This window comes from Rhipicephalus sanguineus, unplaced genomic scaffold, assembly GCF_013339695.2.
Source record: "Rhipicephalus sanguineus isolate Rsan-2018 unplaced genomic scaffold, BIME_Rsan_1.4 Seq484, whole genome shotgun sequence".
NCBI lineage: Eukaryota > Metazoa > Arthropoda > Arachnida > Ixodida > Ixodidae > Rhipicephalus > Rhipicephalus sanguineus.
Window position 1 is genome coordinate 693171 of NW_023615352.1, and position 17024 is coordinate 710194.

At 45.5% G+C, this 17024-nt stretch overlaps 1 protein-coding gene across 1 annotated transcript; it reads left to right on the plus strand.

Moving 5' to 3' along the window:
• Positions 1–442: 442 nt before the first annotated feature.
• LOC119377520 (uncharacterized) lies at positions 443–16644 on the plus strand. The gene is made up of 6 exons (XM_037646955.1): positions 443–576; positions 3858–3964; positions 7409–7477; positions 8403–8480; positions 15410–15466; positions 16527–16644. The coding sequence occupies exons 1-6, from the start codon at positions 465–467 to the stop codon at positions 16611–16613; spliced, it is 510 nt and encodes a 169-aa protein (XP_037502883.1). The 5' UTR covers positions 443–464; the 3' UTR covers positions 16614–16644.
• The last annotated feature ends 380 nt before the right edge of the window (positions 16645–17024 follow it).

Consider the following 17024-nt stretch of genomic DNA (forward strand, 5'->3'; position numbering starts at 1 on the left):
GCATCATCGGAGCGACCATCAGCCCATTTACAGGATGTCCAAGTAGGCTTTCGTATGCACATTCCTAGAAAGTGCTAAGCTACTGCCGAATTTTTTTCTCCAGAATACATGCTTCAACCGACTGAAAAACGGCACTCTCCTGAAGCGGCGTACGTTCGTTTATTAATGATCTAGAGTGAGCATGCACTCTTCAAACACGCCGTATTCGGATTGCTTGCATTAGCATCATTTATAACTGGCACACATCAACAGGTGAATTCACGTGAATCTCGCCAATGGCTCTGTCGTCGCAACACTGTTTCTGGCGCGCTATGTGAGTTATGTTGTGTATGCTCACGGTCCCCTACCTTACAACTTTTGCCTTAAATCAGCCAGGTACAAGCGAAGGGCGAAGGACGATCGCGGATCAGAAAATTTATTATATGCGAGATACATCCACACCAACGCGCAGTAACGGCTGAACTATGCGCGAGAAAACATTCGCAGCTTCAGCTCTGGGCTTGCTTATCAGTCTCGGACTCAGTTCCTTTACTGCATGCAAAGATGAGAAATTTGATGTCTGCGAAGAAAAAACGGGTAAGGAAAAACTGTATTTCATATTATTTATTGCAAGCATAATTCATAGCAAGAAAATAAACGTAAAGCGCTTAGTTAGGCTTATCAAAGTTGTGCTGCGGCCATCAAATAAGCGTCTTGGTAACACAGCCCATGGTCCTCCTCTTCAATTTGCCTGGCTTCATTATTAGGTCCTATTGCGGGGAGGCTTACGCCTTGTATTGCCACGCGCGCATCTTTTTTTTTGTGTGTGTAACTGGTCCGTTACACGTATAATCACTGTCTTGGGCAAACCACCCCCGGATGTCTCGCAACCCTATAGATTATTTCAGAATCTTCTGATAGGATTGAGCGCGAAAGCGTGAACAGTTGAGTTTATTCTGCAACTTGCGCGGCCCCCAACGAAAAGACTCCAATGTTCTATGTACTCGCCGCTATCAGTGTATACAGTGTACGCTGTGCTCATTGTACGCTGCACTCGCCGCTATCAGTGTACAGCTTGAATTCCTTGTACTTTGCCCCTTACATTTTCCGGGCGTAGGTTCGCCTAAATAGTGTTTGTCCCGAACACGCCGACTGCTGCCTTCGTCAACGACACGACCACGTGACATCTGGTGGAGGTGCCGGGTAGATCGCAGTACCTATTACAGACGCTTCATCAAAGAATTGTGACGGATATCCGAGCCACTAACGCAACTCATGAAGGCCGACGTCGAATTCAGGTGGGAAACCGTGCAAGTCGAAGCATTTCCTGAACTGAAACGAGCCTCCAGACGCCCCCGATACGCCGATACGAAAATTCACACCGACGGAAGCAACGTAGGACTCGGCGCCACCTTTGCGCAGAGGACTGACGGACTCGAAAGGGCTATCACTTATGCGAGCCGGTCGCTATCCAATACTTCTGCCTTGGATTGCCATCATCTGAGCTACGTGAAAGTTTCGCCTCTACCCCTACGGCAGGCCCTTCAATGTTGTGAGCGACCTCCACGCCTTGTGTTGGATAGCTAACTTGAAGGACCCTTGAGGTCATCTCGCCAGATGGAGTCTGAGACTTCAAGAATGCGACATTACTGTCGTTTACAAATCCCGACGAAAGCACTCTGACGCCGACTGCTTGTGGCGCGCCCGGGCCAAACAAGGTGCTTCGGGCCAAACAAGGTGCTTCGAAGTCTCGGCGCTCTAGACTACGATGTCATCCCTGACGGCATAACGAACTCACAGCGGCGCCGCGCACGCCCTGAAGTCGTCCATGTCGTACGCCTTAAGCCATTTAATACTCCTTAGCGAACTTGAGGTCTGTACTTTTTGCTCTATCATTGTACTTTATTTCGGTGCGCACTTTTTTTTCTCCGTTCCATGTTTTGTAACAAGCATTGGGACGATGTTTTCTTCAAAGGGAGGCAATGCCACGCGCGCTTCTTTTGCTATTTTTTATGTAACTGGTCCGTCACACGTATAATCACAATCTTGCGCGAACAGCGCCCCAATGTGTGGGAGCCTTCCACATTATTTCAGAATCTTCTGATAGGCTTGAGCACGAAAACGCGAACAGTTGACTTCATTCGGGAATGAGTGTGATCACCAGCGACAAGACTCTAATGTTCGACGCAGCGTGTACAAATGCCGACGCACCTAGCCGCAGATCAGATTACTCGACGACCAACGCTGTGCTTGCGTCTATCAGTGTACAGCTTGAATAGCTTGTTCTTTGCACTTTCCTTTTTCCGGGAGCAGGTTCGCCCGAATAACGAGTTTTCATCTCGAATATGCCGACAGCTGCCTTCGTCAATGTCACGACCACGTGACATTGACGTAGGTAATCGTTGATACTCGTTGTCGAGTATCATCAAAGGTTAATTATGCGTCGAGAGGAACATTTCGCGTGAACACATTGCAAATAGACGCGAAGAGCTTCTTCAGCTAACCAGGCCAGGTCATCTCTCGAAGACATTCAAGGTATTTAGGCGTCGAAGATCACAGCTTTCTCAATATTCCTGAACTGAAAGGACACGAACAAAAATTGTGCGGTTTAGTTTACGGTGATTGAACACGAATCTAAGTAAATTCACTCCACTCCACAAACGTTCACTGGATTTGGCGTTGTGTCATTTCATAGGAATACTAACAGTAAACTAACCAGAGGAAACCAGATTGTTGTCGGTGCAACACCTACAGTTTCGGGCCTTATATGCGCAATAACTTCCGATATAACAATTTATGCAAAAATGACCGCATCCATTTCTTCTGAATGCTCGAGATGATAGCCTGATACTCTTTCTTTGATTACTTTATCGATGGCCGATACAAAATGACCAGTCTCACACACCGATCTTAACGGACGATCTGTGCACTCATAGTTTTTTCAAGAACATACGAAACACTCACGTCACTGCCACTACAATGCAACGTATTCGGTATTGCGCATGAATAATTTTTTTTTTAGATTTCCATCATGACTTAAATTTCGCTAGCACTGCAAATATGCTCCATTAAGCTTCCCTCAAATATTGCTGCGCGAAGTGGACCAATACCCTGGCTGCTAAGGACTGCCGCTTCGTTCAGTGAGTTAGATATTTGCTTTTTAAAAAGCTATAAAAAACCATTTTGCCATTATTAGTTGGTAACCCTCTCACAAAATAATAATGCCCCTCTTGTGGCGAGCAGACGTTCGGATAAGCGAGAAAACGCGCAAATGAAAAACGCAGTTGGCGACGCCACTTTGGAATTTCTGTGCCAGCTCATCTTGACGTGATAGAATTTGACGACACCTGCTAAAGCCTGCAGAGCTCTGAGTCGGTAAAAATGTGAACCTTTGCGCACAGAGTTTTAGGAAATTTTGTTACGATGATGTGGTCCATGTACAAAAAAGTCGGTCCAATTTTAGGCGTCACACCGACATTCATGTGCGGAGATTTGAGAGCGATATTTATAAATGAAAGTTTTGCCCTTATCTCTTCCTGTGAAACTAAAGCTGCGATTTGAAACTCACGACAATAGAACTGACAGCCGGGCCAGTTGGTCTTGATTCATAACGAATTGTACAGCGCAGAATACAAGACGAAAAACTAAGAAGCACACGCGGTCAGTGCTCTCCGTGTGTGCTTCTTCGTATTTCGCCTTGTATTGTGCGCTGCACAATTCAATTCGTTATGAATCACGACAATAGAGTTTGCAAACCTTTTTATCAGTGTAAACTGATTGATTGCTTAACTACTGTGTGCCTTCAAAATACATTGAATCGCCGATATTTGTAAGTTTTCAAATAGGCCTACGATATTCCTCAATTTCTTGCCTTTCAGGAATTGCTCAGAAAGCAAAGGCAACTCAGTTAGGGGCGAAGCTAATGGACAAGTGCTTCCTGCCGGTCGCAAGCAAGTACAAGTTTTCACCCAAGATGTTCCAAAGGGTACGCATTGCAGTGTGATATTTGAATTCTTTTCTTGTACAAAACTGCCTTCCGTAATCGGAAATCGTCAACGTAAGAGCACTGTTTTAAATTTGCAGTGGATAACACACAACGAAAAACGCGACAGTGTGATCAGGTTCTATGACTTACTAGCCAGTCGTTCTAACCTAACAAGTTTTGTTATTAAGGCAAAGGCCTCATGCTTATCGCGCGAATGTGACCTTAAACGAAATCCGCGGCTACGACACGAGAGTGTAGAAAATATCACGTCATCTTCCAAGCCTGGCTCGCGAACGTTCAGGTGACTCGGCCTACTAACAGCTATGAAGCAGCGCGGAAAGGGTGCTCTACTAAAGATGCTGAACTGTGGCCCTGTGTATTGGGTGGTATGACGAACAGCTATGAAATGCCGGGAGGGCTCGACAAGCACGAAGTGATCCACCACGAGACGAACAACTCATCCGACTTTCACGCGAGATTTAGGTCTTTAATGCATCGCTGCGCCTTCGAGTGACCATAGCGGCCGTTTAAGAGAAGCTCAGCGTTTTATTGCGATAGCAATTATATGGACAGTCTCGGCTGGATTTTGCCGTCGCCGTCGCCGTCATGCACCGTATATGTATATATATATATATATATATATATATATATATATATATATAAAGCCCCAAAGAAAAATAATTCAGAAAAATGCTTCCGAAGCGCGGAATCGAACCAGGGACCTCTTGTTCCGCAGCGAGTGGCGCTATCCACTACGCCACGAAACGCAGATCCTCCACGTAGCTAACGGCGAGCGTTATATACATACCCTTTACCGCTGGACGGACTCACAGACGGCAGGCGATAATAAGCTTTCTTCATTACCAGCGAGATGGCGCTAGCAGCGCGACGGGCGCATTTAAAAGTCGTCGTCGAGCTCGCTCGCTTCTTATATTTGCGCAGCGAGAACATTGCCCTTCCGTTGTCTGCTCGCGCGGTTTTCTCGCGGTGAGGGGAAGAGGAATGTTTCACGCTTTCACCGTGATGTCCGCGCTCATGTTACCGAGCGTACGAAAGTCACTCGAGCTGAAGGGACGCCGCTAAACGAACAAACAGAAGATGAGCGCGAACTATCAAGTGTCACAGCTCGACAGTTGAAGCACGCTAGTTTCCTTCGCTGCTTCGGCCGCCTTTGCAACAGGAACGCTGTTCAAACTGAGAGTATCCATTGGCGAGCCTCACTTCGTATAGCATTAATTTCTTGCTATCGCATTCATTGCTTCGCCCTTGCGGCGAAACTGTGACTTTTTTTCACATATCATTTAAAGGCAATCTTCTCACTGCACCATAGGGCAGCTTCACCACATGACATGCTGGCACTTGCGCCTAACGCTCTCTCTGTGCAATGTGTCCAATGGCAAGCGTAGAACTGCAATGCAGTTTTTTGTCACACAAATTGCTTGTAAGATCCCTATATAAATGATCATTAGATATCTTCGTTGAGCATGCTAGCGCTTAGCGTCCTGTAGTACTATTTGATGAACAGAATTCAATGAAAAATAACATCTTCAGGGCACCGTTGATCTGGGCTCATATTCACAAACACGTCTTACGCTAAATGTTTTTGCAAGAAAATAATTCAGCCAATCAGGATGCGAGATTTAATTAGCGGAGCAGGATGACCAATGGAAAAGCGCGTTACGATAGGGAAGTTTTGTGAATTCGCCCACTAAACTTCACTTTTTTCATTGTGTTTACACAGAATCGACCGTCAGCTCATGATATTGCGCTGCAAAATGCGCTAGGTGCTCCATATCGTTGCAACAATGATGAGCCGCGCAGTGTAGCTGTCATATGTGCAGATGTGAAGTTTGCCTTCAAGGCTAAACTTAAGTACTATTTGCATACTTAAAACAATAATGTAGTAGTAAAACGTGCCAAACGATAACGATTTATTTGCCTTCGGCTGAGGTACTGTGAAGGAGCTAGCGATCCGCGAAAAAATCAGAGCGAGAGCTACTCAACGTTCCAACTTCTTTTCGCAGCGCTCGCTTGTCCGCCTTTAATCTTTTTTTTTCTTTTCTACATATCCCAGCGTTGTGCAAGTGGAGCTCGCACAATTATTGTACTGGTCTTCTCAAAAAATTGCTATCTTGAGATCTCACGTGACAAGCTCGGATTATTCTATCTGTCACAACTCAGTTAATGGGGGGCAATCGCCGGGCAGATTCCAAGAGCACACGTATCGACTCCCAGAAACACACCACGATATCACGGACAATTTCACAGCAGGTCATTTTAGTGCGCCAGCGACTGCCGCTTGTGCTCCAAGGACAGAGTCAGAGGGAAGAGCCGATAACAGAAAAAAAGTATATTCTCTATTTAGGGCAGTACAAACATCTGGCATACACGCACACCTGGTTGGTTAAAACAAAATACAACCCAGATGGGTTTTAACAACAATGTTGAAACAATTAAATGCGCTTACACGCAAGGACTTGAGAATATTCAAGAACATTTAAAGTCCTTTCATATTCCCCCATTGACTAGTCCCTCGGCGTATACCATAAGGGAATCGCCGATATAGTGTAAGGGACAGCCAACTTCTTGGGGTGTTTTACGCTGCCAGAGTTCCAGTGCATAAAATGTTTAGACTATTTTTATTTGGTGTGGCCGTAGATTTTCCTATGCACTGACGTTCATGAATCTCCTTACTCAACACTAGTTCTACATAGGGGACAATTCTGTCCATCCGGGTTTCGAAATAGTCGGGCTTGACTGCGCTTATTCTCTGGAGTCAATCGTAACCTCGTGTTTGGCGCTGTTTGGCCTCAGTTACCCTTGCGCCGGAGAATCTACTATTGTCATCAGCATCATCATCACAATGCTCTTCTATCGAAACGCCAGTGTAGTCAACGTGTCTGGTAAGAGCACGATATGCACACTACTAAAATTACACAAAAACGTCGATCCGCCTCGTAAAGCCCGCCTCAAAGTGCGGTATAAGCAGTTGCTGACTGATTGCTTCGCATGAAATTAGTTCCCACAATGTACTACGTATGGGCTGTGCCAAATATTCGTGCTTATCAACTCTGGACTTTGAGTCCGTCTTTGGAACACAAACGGTATTCACAGTCGCACCGAAAGGACCTACTCTTAAATTGTCCCTGCTTTTGTGGTTCGTTTCGGGGGACCTATTCGACGGTTCTAGGATTCTGCCCGGCGATTGCATCGCATTCACGTGTTATGACACACAGGCTTAAAGCCTCATTGTTACCAACAGAGCCCGAGTACTACAATGAGTAATTTTCCCTCACTATTGCAATAAAATATGGAGAGATAACTTCCACTATTTAGATGCTAGACCGTCGACCTTATTCGTGTTTTAAAGTGACACAGATCACACTTAGGACGGATCTTTAGCGTCCATTGCGTATTTTAGAGGCTTTTTTTTTCTTTGTGCAGGCAGCATACAAAATGTGCCTCGTGTTCCGCATCTGCTTTCACAAGTATCTGCCTTTGAAGAACGCGAAGGTGAGAGCGCTGCACTGCATCCGCGCTTCGCGTGATGGAAAACTTCGTTTATAGTTTAAACACTAACGCTGTTGCTATGCTGGACCATTTCTGTTTTCAGCCAGCGACCCAACTTTCCCATGCACCCACACGACACGATAATGCGGTGCACTGTGTAAGCTACGAAAACTGTAGGCAGTTCATAACTCTTCGTTATGAATGTGTGCTCATCTTATCCTCTTCGTTACACACTGTAATATTTCAACTACTCCAACCAATATAGTTGCCAGTTTGTTATATCGGAACGCTCAATCTCAGGAAACGCTAGCTCCAGTAAAGATGGGCAAGAACAAATGCCTTGTCGTGTGTTGGTATGCGCGCGATCTGCGTTCGTGCTGGACCGGCGCTACCTCGATTGTGCAAGTCATCAGTGCTCATAATTAACCTTGTACGACACAGGGAACGCTGTGGAAACAAAAGGTTCGCAGTAAGTTTCAGCGCAAATAGCTATCCTGGAATAACTTCATTCATTTCGCGGATTCGCACTGTTTGAGCTCAACAGCTGTAGTAAAACATTATGCTAGAAATATTGCACTTAGCACTACAGCTCACTCCATATCTATATAGTATGAAACATATCCGCCCAAGTATTCTTATGGACCTCAAGACCGTTCTATAGTGCGACTATAGCCCGTCATCTTATTAACAGCAGTCGTGAGAACTTTAGTGCAGAATAAATAATTACATTTGCATTCATGCCCGTGCTCCAATATGTGATACGTAACAGCGGTGCCACTTCCTTTCCAAGTTTCGGCTCACGCCGTATTCGCGAAACTACTGACTTTCTTCGTAAAATGTAAGGGCGTATTGAAGTTCTTTTAGCTTGACATGAATACTGTCAAGCCACCATGCAAATGCATTAAGGGGATTTGTAATGCATTTACAGGGTTCTGATGCATACCGGGAATCGGTATACGTATGCGTTGCAAATATGTCATCACTACTCACCGTGCGCCTGAACCCGGTGAGTGTGGCGACTTGATGGTTAAATGAAGATTTAGGCATCATCGTTGATGTGCCTCTAATGTTAAAAAAGCTGCATGTATTCCTGAATACTGTTATTCAGTGGCGTACTCTGCACCTTGCTATTATGAGTGCTATTATTCGAGATGTGTTTATTGTGATGAAAAAGCTAGCAGCAGTGGATACGTATCCATAGAAAAGTAATTACAAACCATATGGAAAGTAATATTCATTATGAAGTCGAGAGTTGGACGGAAACCCGTCTGGTCAGGTACACACGTGAAGAAGACAATTGTAACAAGACGCAGTATTAAAACTTTTGTGAACAACGCTACCGTATGGGAGCCTAAACGTCTTGCTTTTTGCTTTTATTGTGGTCAGCATTTTGCTTTAATTGTCTTTATTATTCATTATATCAAAAAAGAATCACAGTAAATAAATAGTGCGCAACCTGATTCCAATTCCAATTTCAAATCACCGAGAGAGGGGAGACTCCAGGGGCTAGTTTTCTTCCCAATCTGTTGGATTAACTCGGTTATAATTAAATCATGAAATAATATCTCCTTTCGCGATGAAGCTGAGATCGTGACACCAGCCTCTAAAACAAAGTGCCCTCGTTCAAATTGTTCAAGTCGCAATGGACGCCTAATTATAATAATCTTTTACACTGCTTATTCAAAGTAATTTTCCAAGTGATACGAAACCGTGAACTGAGCTAGCTCGTGCATCATAAAATGGACAATTCAAGCGGGTGCAAAAGAGGAAAGACAAGTTCAAGAAGAGAATGGACCTGGCTTACCGTCTTCTTCATCTGGACTATCGTGTTTGCCGCTGCTGCCATCCGCGTTGAAAATGCTACTTCATTTATTGTTTTCTCAGCAGACACTGCAGAAGATGTGGCACTCTGCTGGCAGTCTATATTGTCTCCACTTGGCACGTTACCTTTTGTAGCAAGTTCGTACAATGTGTGCTTATGCTCCGTCGGAACTGTCAGTGAAGTTTTAAATGCGAAGCATTTCTTAGCGAACCTTCGGCACTAAGAGCGTTTCTATCTACGTGTCTATCTATCTATCTAGCCGCCTACGTCTGGGTGTTCTTATGATCGCCCCCTTAACTTGGTGTAGACCAAAATTGGCATGGAAGGGTAAGAGGATTTCATGAATATGACTGTCGGGTCATGACATAGATATCGTGAAAATCCTGTCGCGTACGTCGTCAAACCCTTTCCTCCAGACACGTCTGGCACAAACCCGTTTACCGCGGGCCGCGGTGTACGGGTATGCGCCACAGGTGATTGACAGTTTATACACAGGGACGACGATAACAGACATTGGTAACTTAAATGGGAGAGCGTTAAGAAAAACCAACATCGGCAGCGTTGACCCGACGAATGGAAAGAATGAAAATTACGATCCCAGCAGGAATCGAACCCAAGAATTCTGCGTGGCAATCAGGTATTCTTCCACAGAGCCACGCCAGATCTACAAACTGGTTTGGAAAAACAGCCTATGCAGGCGTAATGCCGGTGCAACGTCAATTGTGGTTGTGGTGCTCGCTATCAAATTTTGCAAGAAAGCAATAAACACTACTAGATACTCGTACGATGCAGGCGTCATAATAGATTAACGTCGGTGGTTCCTGTGTTCCCTCCGCTTTTATAGCACTCTAATAAACACAACATTTGGTATTCCCATGATTCAGCGAGGTATATTGAAGCACTGCTAGACCTCGGAGGAATGGATTAACGAAAGTTACGTATGATATTCACATCATCGCGCCGTAAAGTGCACTTAGTCCGCCAGAACGACGCAGTGTCCTCTTCATTTCTTACGAGGCTGGGCGATGGCCTCATGCTGACTGAGGATGATGCCAGATTGATTGACAGCCGCTCTGTAGACTGGGCTACGTAAACCACATACGCCGAAGCAGTCCACGAATACGACAAGCACCATCCACTGATGTTTTTCTACGGAGCACTATCCAAGCCTAGCAGCCTCGACGGTCTATATCGACAGACAATTTGTCGACGAAATGACCGAGGCATTCACACTTTCCAACAAGCTGTACTATACCTCATACTTCACTACACATGGACCCCTCGTCACCGCGATCACGACCAGATCCGATAACAAGTCATGACCAGCTGCTGGGGCTCACTGATCACGGCGATAATGACCTTGTTCAAGAACTGCCAAGAACCTCTTCCACGCATGTACACGGATTCATGAAACGTGCGTGCGTTCTCCATCATAAGGGACAAGTATAAGCACTACATATCAGCTTACAGCTTCTGGTGTTGGTAATACCCACGTTGCCGTTGCCAGCGTTACCCAACTGTAAGCAACTGGTTATATAACGCATATGCGGCTCTTCAACATATATGTGTGCGTATAAAATTTATACAAATATTTAGCGTCATTTCGTAACGTTTCGCTCAGTAAAAACATTACGCCACAGTCACCTTCCCGCCGCATGCGTCGCATAACATCGACTCCCACGGTACGTGGGATCTGCCGAATTTTTTTAAATGGGCACTAAAGTGAAGCAATCAAGCAATTTAAACTGATAAATTACGCTTTGGTAATCCCACTGTCCCTAATTTTAAGGGCTACGCTAAGTAATACGATTGAAAATGAAGGCCAACGTATAACTTTTTAAAATTTCGCACACAAATTTTTTTTATGAACGTCTGCGTGGCGTCACGAATTCCACCATATTTTGACACGTTGGCTAAAAAAGATTTCTCGAACTTCGTACTTCAGGTCTCTTGCCCCGTCGGACGGAAACGTACATACTTCATATTAACCAATAAAAGGCCCATTCATACCTGCTAGAAGCTTCGGTCGCGCGGCCATTTGCAAGTGGCGACTAAAACGCTACTTAAGGCGACCAATGTTCACACCTGCGTGAAACTTATACCCATCGCCACAAAGAATTCAGGCCTTCTCGCATTGCCATTGCCCCGTAAATAAGCTGCCGCTCTCTTCCTGCGCATCTCATTGGTTGAAGGGGTTGCGGTCGCGCGACTGAGAAGAGTAGCGAGAGACTGAGCCAAAGCAGTCGCTTTGCGACAAACCTGGTCGCGCAACCGGTGAGTCTCAAGTGTCAATGAGTCTTAAGGACTATAGACGCCCTATTAGACGCCGTAAAAGAAAGTATGGTCCCACAGAAAGCCCGCAAAGCGGCCGAAAGGCTAGGCCTTTCGGTCCCAACGTGGGAGTGTCCTGCTACGAACTAGGAATATAGCGCGACTTATTGGACCCAAATAAAGTTCTTCCATCCATCCATCCATCCCACACAAAGTTTGATCGGGAACTTGGAAGTGGCGGTGCCACACATTTGCTTTCGCAATTCTTAACTTACAAAGCGACTTCTCGCGGCAAGAACTCTGCAGTTATTGTTGGGAAAAGGCTCATTCTTGAGTGCAGCGCAAAGAGCACATGGCGCAGACGAGTAAACGGGACAAGGCGCTACTTACAACTCAGATTTAATACGCGAAAGAATGCATTGTATTGGTATAAAATAAAGCCAATTCGTGAGTAGCACCTTGAGCTGTTTACTCGTCTGCGTCTTGTGTAAATTGCGCTGTACTCCAAAGTTAACCTGTGCTTATACCATAGGGTAATTTTCTGTACGAAAAAAAATTGTTATATTCTGTAGTGTTCCATTATTACAACAATGCCGGCGACCACGGGCAGGATATTTAAGTATTTTCGCTAATTTTAGTGTTTAATACACCATCATTTGATGGACTATAAAATTTCGTACTCGCTCATTTTATGTTGCTGATGGATGCAGAGATGAATAAACTTTATTTTGCTCCCTCGGAACGCGCCCTAGCACGTTGCGGGCCGCCCCCACGTCTCAACAGAAAGACCAAGTCTCTCTGCTGCGTCGCGGGCACATTGGACTGCTCATAGCTGTTCTTCGATTCAGCAGCTGAAAATAGCAGCCTCCCGTTTTGGCGGCGTCTCTATATTCTATCGCAACAAGAATAATGTCATAGCACGTTGATTTATGTGTCTTACAGTAATTTATCGTAATCCAACTGTAATTCAACATCCATTTATGACGAGGTCGTTCATGTTCTGTTTTTTTTCATGAAGAGAATCGAATCTCAGGCCAGAAATATTGTGCAAATTCGTTTTCAGTTATGTTCATTTCGAGCAACGAAATGTTATAGTTTTTGGCGTGGCTCGCGGAAAGCGGCACGTCGTACGACGTGTCGAACATGGTAGTGTATTCCGTAGAGTGATTACGTGCAAGAGTACACTGCAAAATGATGTTAAAAGAAGACACATCTATTAGCGCAGAGGTTCGATACATCCAAACCTCCTCTCTATAGCACTTGCTACAACCCCACCTCTTTGCTTCCTCTTTGCTCTCCTCCTCTCTACCCAGCTTCACCCTCTCCACTCGCTGCTTTTTCTCTGCCAGGCTAAATTCGCTACACTAGGCTTTGTTAGGCCAAGGCTCCCCACCCAAACTTCCTTGCTTCGGCAAGGAATGCAAGCTGGAAGAACGTCTGACGCAAGTGGTGTCAACATCGATAGACTGTCTGATGCAACCAGCATCAACACCAGCGAGGTGCCTGATGCAACGGGTGCCAACCATGGAGGAAGGAAAAATAAGGAGAGGCCCTGACGTCACATTCGTGAAGCCTCCACATCGCAAACACCCGCACCGCCTCCTAGCGAAGGAGCCTCGAAACATTTCGCGATTTCCGTCGTGTCGTTTGCAAGCGCATGCGCGATTCGAGCCTTTTTTTTCGCCGTGCAAGCGGCGGCGCGGCGCAGTCGATTCACGCATGCTGCTCCTTGTGTGTGTTCTTTAGGAAAGCTACGCAATGCCCAGCTGTTGCGTATGGTTGCGTATACCCGGTGCAAATCGCGTGCACTGCGGAAAGTACCGGGTGTCACTTTTCATGTGTACGTACACGTTCGCTTCATTGCTGATCACTAATGCATGGTATCTGCATGCGAAGCTCTCGGATGTGCGCTCTGTTGCTTCTTACTCATTGTGTCAACTCAGAACACACGTGAACTTTTGCTTTTGCCGTCTGACGCGCCGTACATAACATGCGCCGAAGGCATCGTACGTTTTTAGAGGATGTGTCGTTCAACGAAAGGGCAATAAACTTATGTTATTGTTATCGGACTACGTGATGTATGTATTGTGCGGTGTGCGCTCGCTGCGTGCTTGTTGTTGTGGGCGTACTGGAATTACAAACTTTACGTGCACGATCGCGTATACAATACAGCGGTGTCCTCTTTTCGACGCGAAGTTACGTCAACTATAGGTTGGCGTTGCGCCGAATAGCTACTACGCTCACTCCATATACACGAACAAAGAACCGCTAATCCGGCAACAGATCGGGAAATCGGGCTACGAGAAAGGGAAGGCCTCACGCCCAGCAGAACGCGTAAGTCACTGCTAGGTGAGTTCGAATACGATGATGCAGGGGCTGAACGTTTTTGATCACGGCACGTACCGGTATTTTGTACTGTTGCACAAGAACGCTCCACGAAGAATTTCAGCACGCAGCGCTCGGGCCTGCCACGCACGAACAGCCTGGTAAACGTCTGCTTGCAACATTTTACTGCGTGCGAACCGCACAATACGCGCTAAGTTTACGCCGGGACTACAAATCTGCGCAGAAGCTAACCACCGCGGAGAGCACGCCGCGGGGCGTCTGCTGTTTTGTTTGCCCCATACCGGTTTGTTTGCCCCATAAATCTGACGTCACTTCCGCCACACTTTTCGCAATGCATTGAAATACGATAGGGCCTCTCCTTAGTTTTCCTTTCTCCGTGGTGCCAACCAAGGCGGGAGTCTCATGCAACCCACAGCAACCTCTGCGCAGCGCCTGACGTAACCGACGGCCATTCCTCACACAACGTGCGGCAAGCTCTCTCATCCACGGATCCTATTCAAGGCATCGACCAACGGCGGTTCCTGATTAGAGGCTTCGAACTACTGGCTGATGCAGGGAATCGGCCAGGGCTATAAAAGACCCAAGCTGCGCGGGGAGACGGGGACAGCGAACGAAGAAATCCCGGGTCGTCGTCGCACCTCAGTGCGAGACCAATAAGCTGTCGGCTCCAGTGCCCCTCTCAAGAGGCTATGCTCTCGCAGCTGGGCCCGAAAGTGCGGACGACAGATCCCAAGGGACTTACCTTGGCTTTAAACAGCTCTGCTGTTAAAACATTGTTTACGAACTATTTCATCGTGCAGATTGTCAAAAATTTTGTGATTGCAAGACTAGGTCTTTCTTTTACGTAGGAAGTAATCTTCTCCTGCATTTATACATGTATAGTCCGATACAACTCAAAAAGTCCGGAGAGGCCCCGCCCAGGCGACCGAGGCACAGCAGCCGATCACCTCTACGACTAAAGAAATAGTGCTGCTCATGCACGCGGCAATGTTCTCCGAAGGTGGGCTGACCGACCGTCCGGCTCATGACATCAACCTGAAGTGCGCGCCCATTGGTGCAGGCTTGTGTACCTCCGCCTTTGAGGAGGAAATGCCGCAGATCTATTAAGTTGTATCCGACTACAGAACAGACGCTGCATGGGTTGTACCATGACTCTCTTGGAAATGAAATACGACCACGATATCTGCCCAGTTTCCATCTATCTGGCTCAGTGGTTTCGGCGGTGTTCCTGTGCTAAAATACTCCACCAGCATTTTTAGGGTCACGTACTAATCTTCGTGTTTTGAAGGTGTGTTACATCATGTGGGTGGAGTGAAGCCGCGCAGCGAACCTTTCGATATGACTACTCAGAAAATTGAAATGCTTGTTATCTGATAAGTTATGAATTTAAACTGAACATGCGTAGAAAAATATTTCTTTCGCGTAATTTTAGGGTGTCTATCACGAATAATTTGTTGCCCCTTGGTGCAAAAACGGACGTATCTTTTTATATTCAGGACTGGATAGAAGATCAGGCTGGCATAGATCCTAGTGGCCTCTACTACGACGGCGTTGTAAGTAAAGCCGTTCGATTATAATTTCCAGTACGGGGATGGTGCGAATTATACTGAGAGGATTATTCGCTTGACAGTAGCACGTTCTATGAGTCCCAAATTTTATATGCAATATTTCTGATCACCAGATATCGTGAACTAGGTTATCGTAGGGTTTCATCCCGGCCGCAACCTCTGCATTTCGATAGAAACAAGGCCAGAAAATTCTCGCGCGCAGAAGCTTGGATTGCATCCAATGAACCCAGACAGTAAAAACTTTCGGAAGACCCCAATATATTATGCCATTTTCCCATATATTGTTTGAGATGTTCAACCGAGCGTTCAACCGGTCATTCAATTCATAGAAAGGTTATAAGCGCAGCTATTTGCCGCATTGCTATGTAGCTGCACTTCTAAAACAAGATTTACACCTTGCACTAAAGTCGCGGGCAAGTGCTGCTGGTGAAATTGATATTATGAAATCGATATTTATCATTTCATTAGATACAGTGGTGTTTGCTACAGCTGTGCCTCGAGACCGAAGTTATGTGACGGCTGAAGTGACTACATTTCGTTCAACATGTTTTATGGCATAACCTGCAAGGATGCTTTAAATTTGATTTCATTATAGCAGTACACGAAGATACCAGCTATGAGACGGCGGAAAGCTCAAAAATATACACTATGGCCCACAAGAACGGTCACAAACCGTAGAACTACCGGCAAAGTTATACATAAACAGCAGTGGTGAGAATTAACCCTAAAGCGAATTTCCCTGCACGAATTCTGCAATTCGATGTCTGCATTTTTTGTAAACTTGACACTAATTGCTCCTAAGGCATGTATCTTTCTCACACTGTGGTTTTGTACGTAGTTTTAATCACGTGCCTTAAGGTCATAAAGTTTTGCTCATATTATTAGCATGGGTGTTAGTTTATTTGAACCAAATGCGTTTTACACATCTTCATTTCTCTCGGAATATACACCCACCCACACAATACAGAATGTTCATCTTTTTATTGGCCAAGTATTTGGTATGGCGACACTCTTATATCTCGCACTTTTGTCTCCTTTCTAACAGAAATGTGCCAGGAACCACAAGATTTTCACAGAAGACTCAGCTGTAGCACTCTTTGGAATAAAATGGGTGCGAGACACGCTGTTCTAAATGGCAGCGGCTAGTATGTGTATATTCCAGATTATGCTTCTATACTGAACGTTCATTTTCGGAAATGCCATAGCTGCGATTAAGCACCATATTATAAGAACAAGTAGTCAGCTCCATGAAAAGGGTGTACGTGAACGTCGAAGAACGAATCGTTGTTAATTTGTTGTAGCATTTTGGAATACCTACAAGTTCTGTGATAAGAATAAACCAAAGCGATTACTGATAAATCATAGCCATGATGTCTAGGCCACTGAAAACAAAGAATAATCAACAACCTGTCCAGTTGATAACTGTCGCTCAATATGTGCAAAATGTTCAAGACAACAAGCAGTAGGAAGCAACGTTGCAAGCAACTGAGAAGTTCAAGGCAACTTAAGGTAGGTCACCACCTTCGAAAACGCATTTTTTAAT

Excerpts from the sequence above, each read along its gene's own strand:
- LOC119377520 (XM_037646955.1), top strand. The coding sequence starts at position 465 with ATGCGCGAGAAAACATTCGCAGCTTCAGCTCTGGGCTTGCTTATCAGT. Across the intron at positions 7,478-8,402 it reads TGCCTTTGAAGAACGCGAAG|GGTTCTGATGCATACCGGGA; the intron begins GTGAGAGCGCTG and ends ATGCATTTACAG. Across the intron at positions 15,467-16,526 it reads GCCTCTACTACGACGGCGTT|AAATGTGCCAGGAACCACAA; the intron begins GTAAGTAAAGCC and ends CCTTTCTAACAG.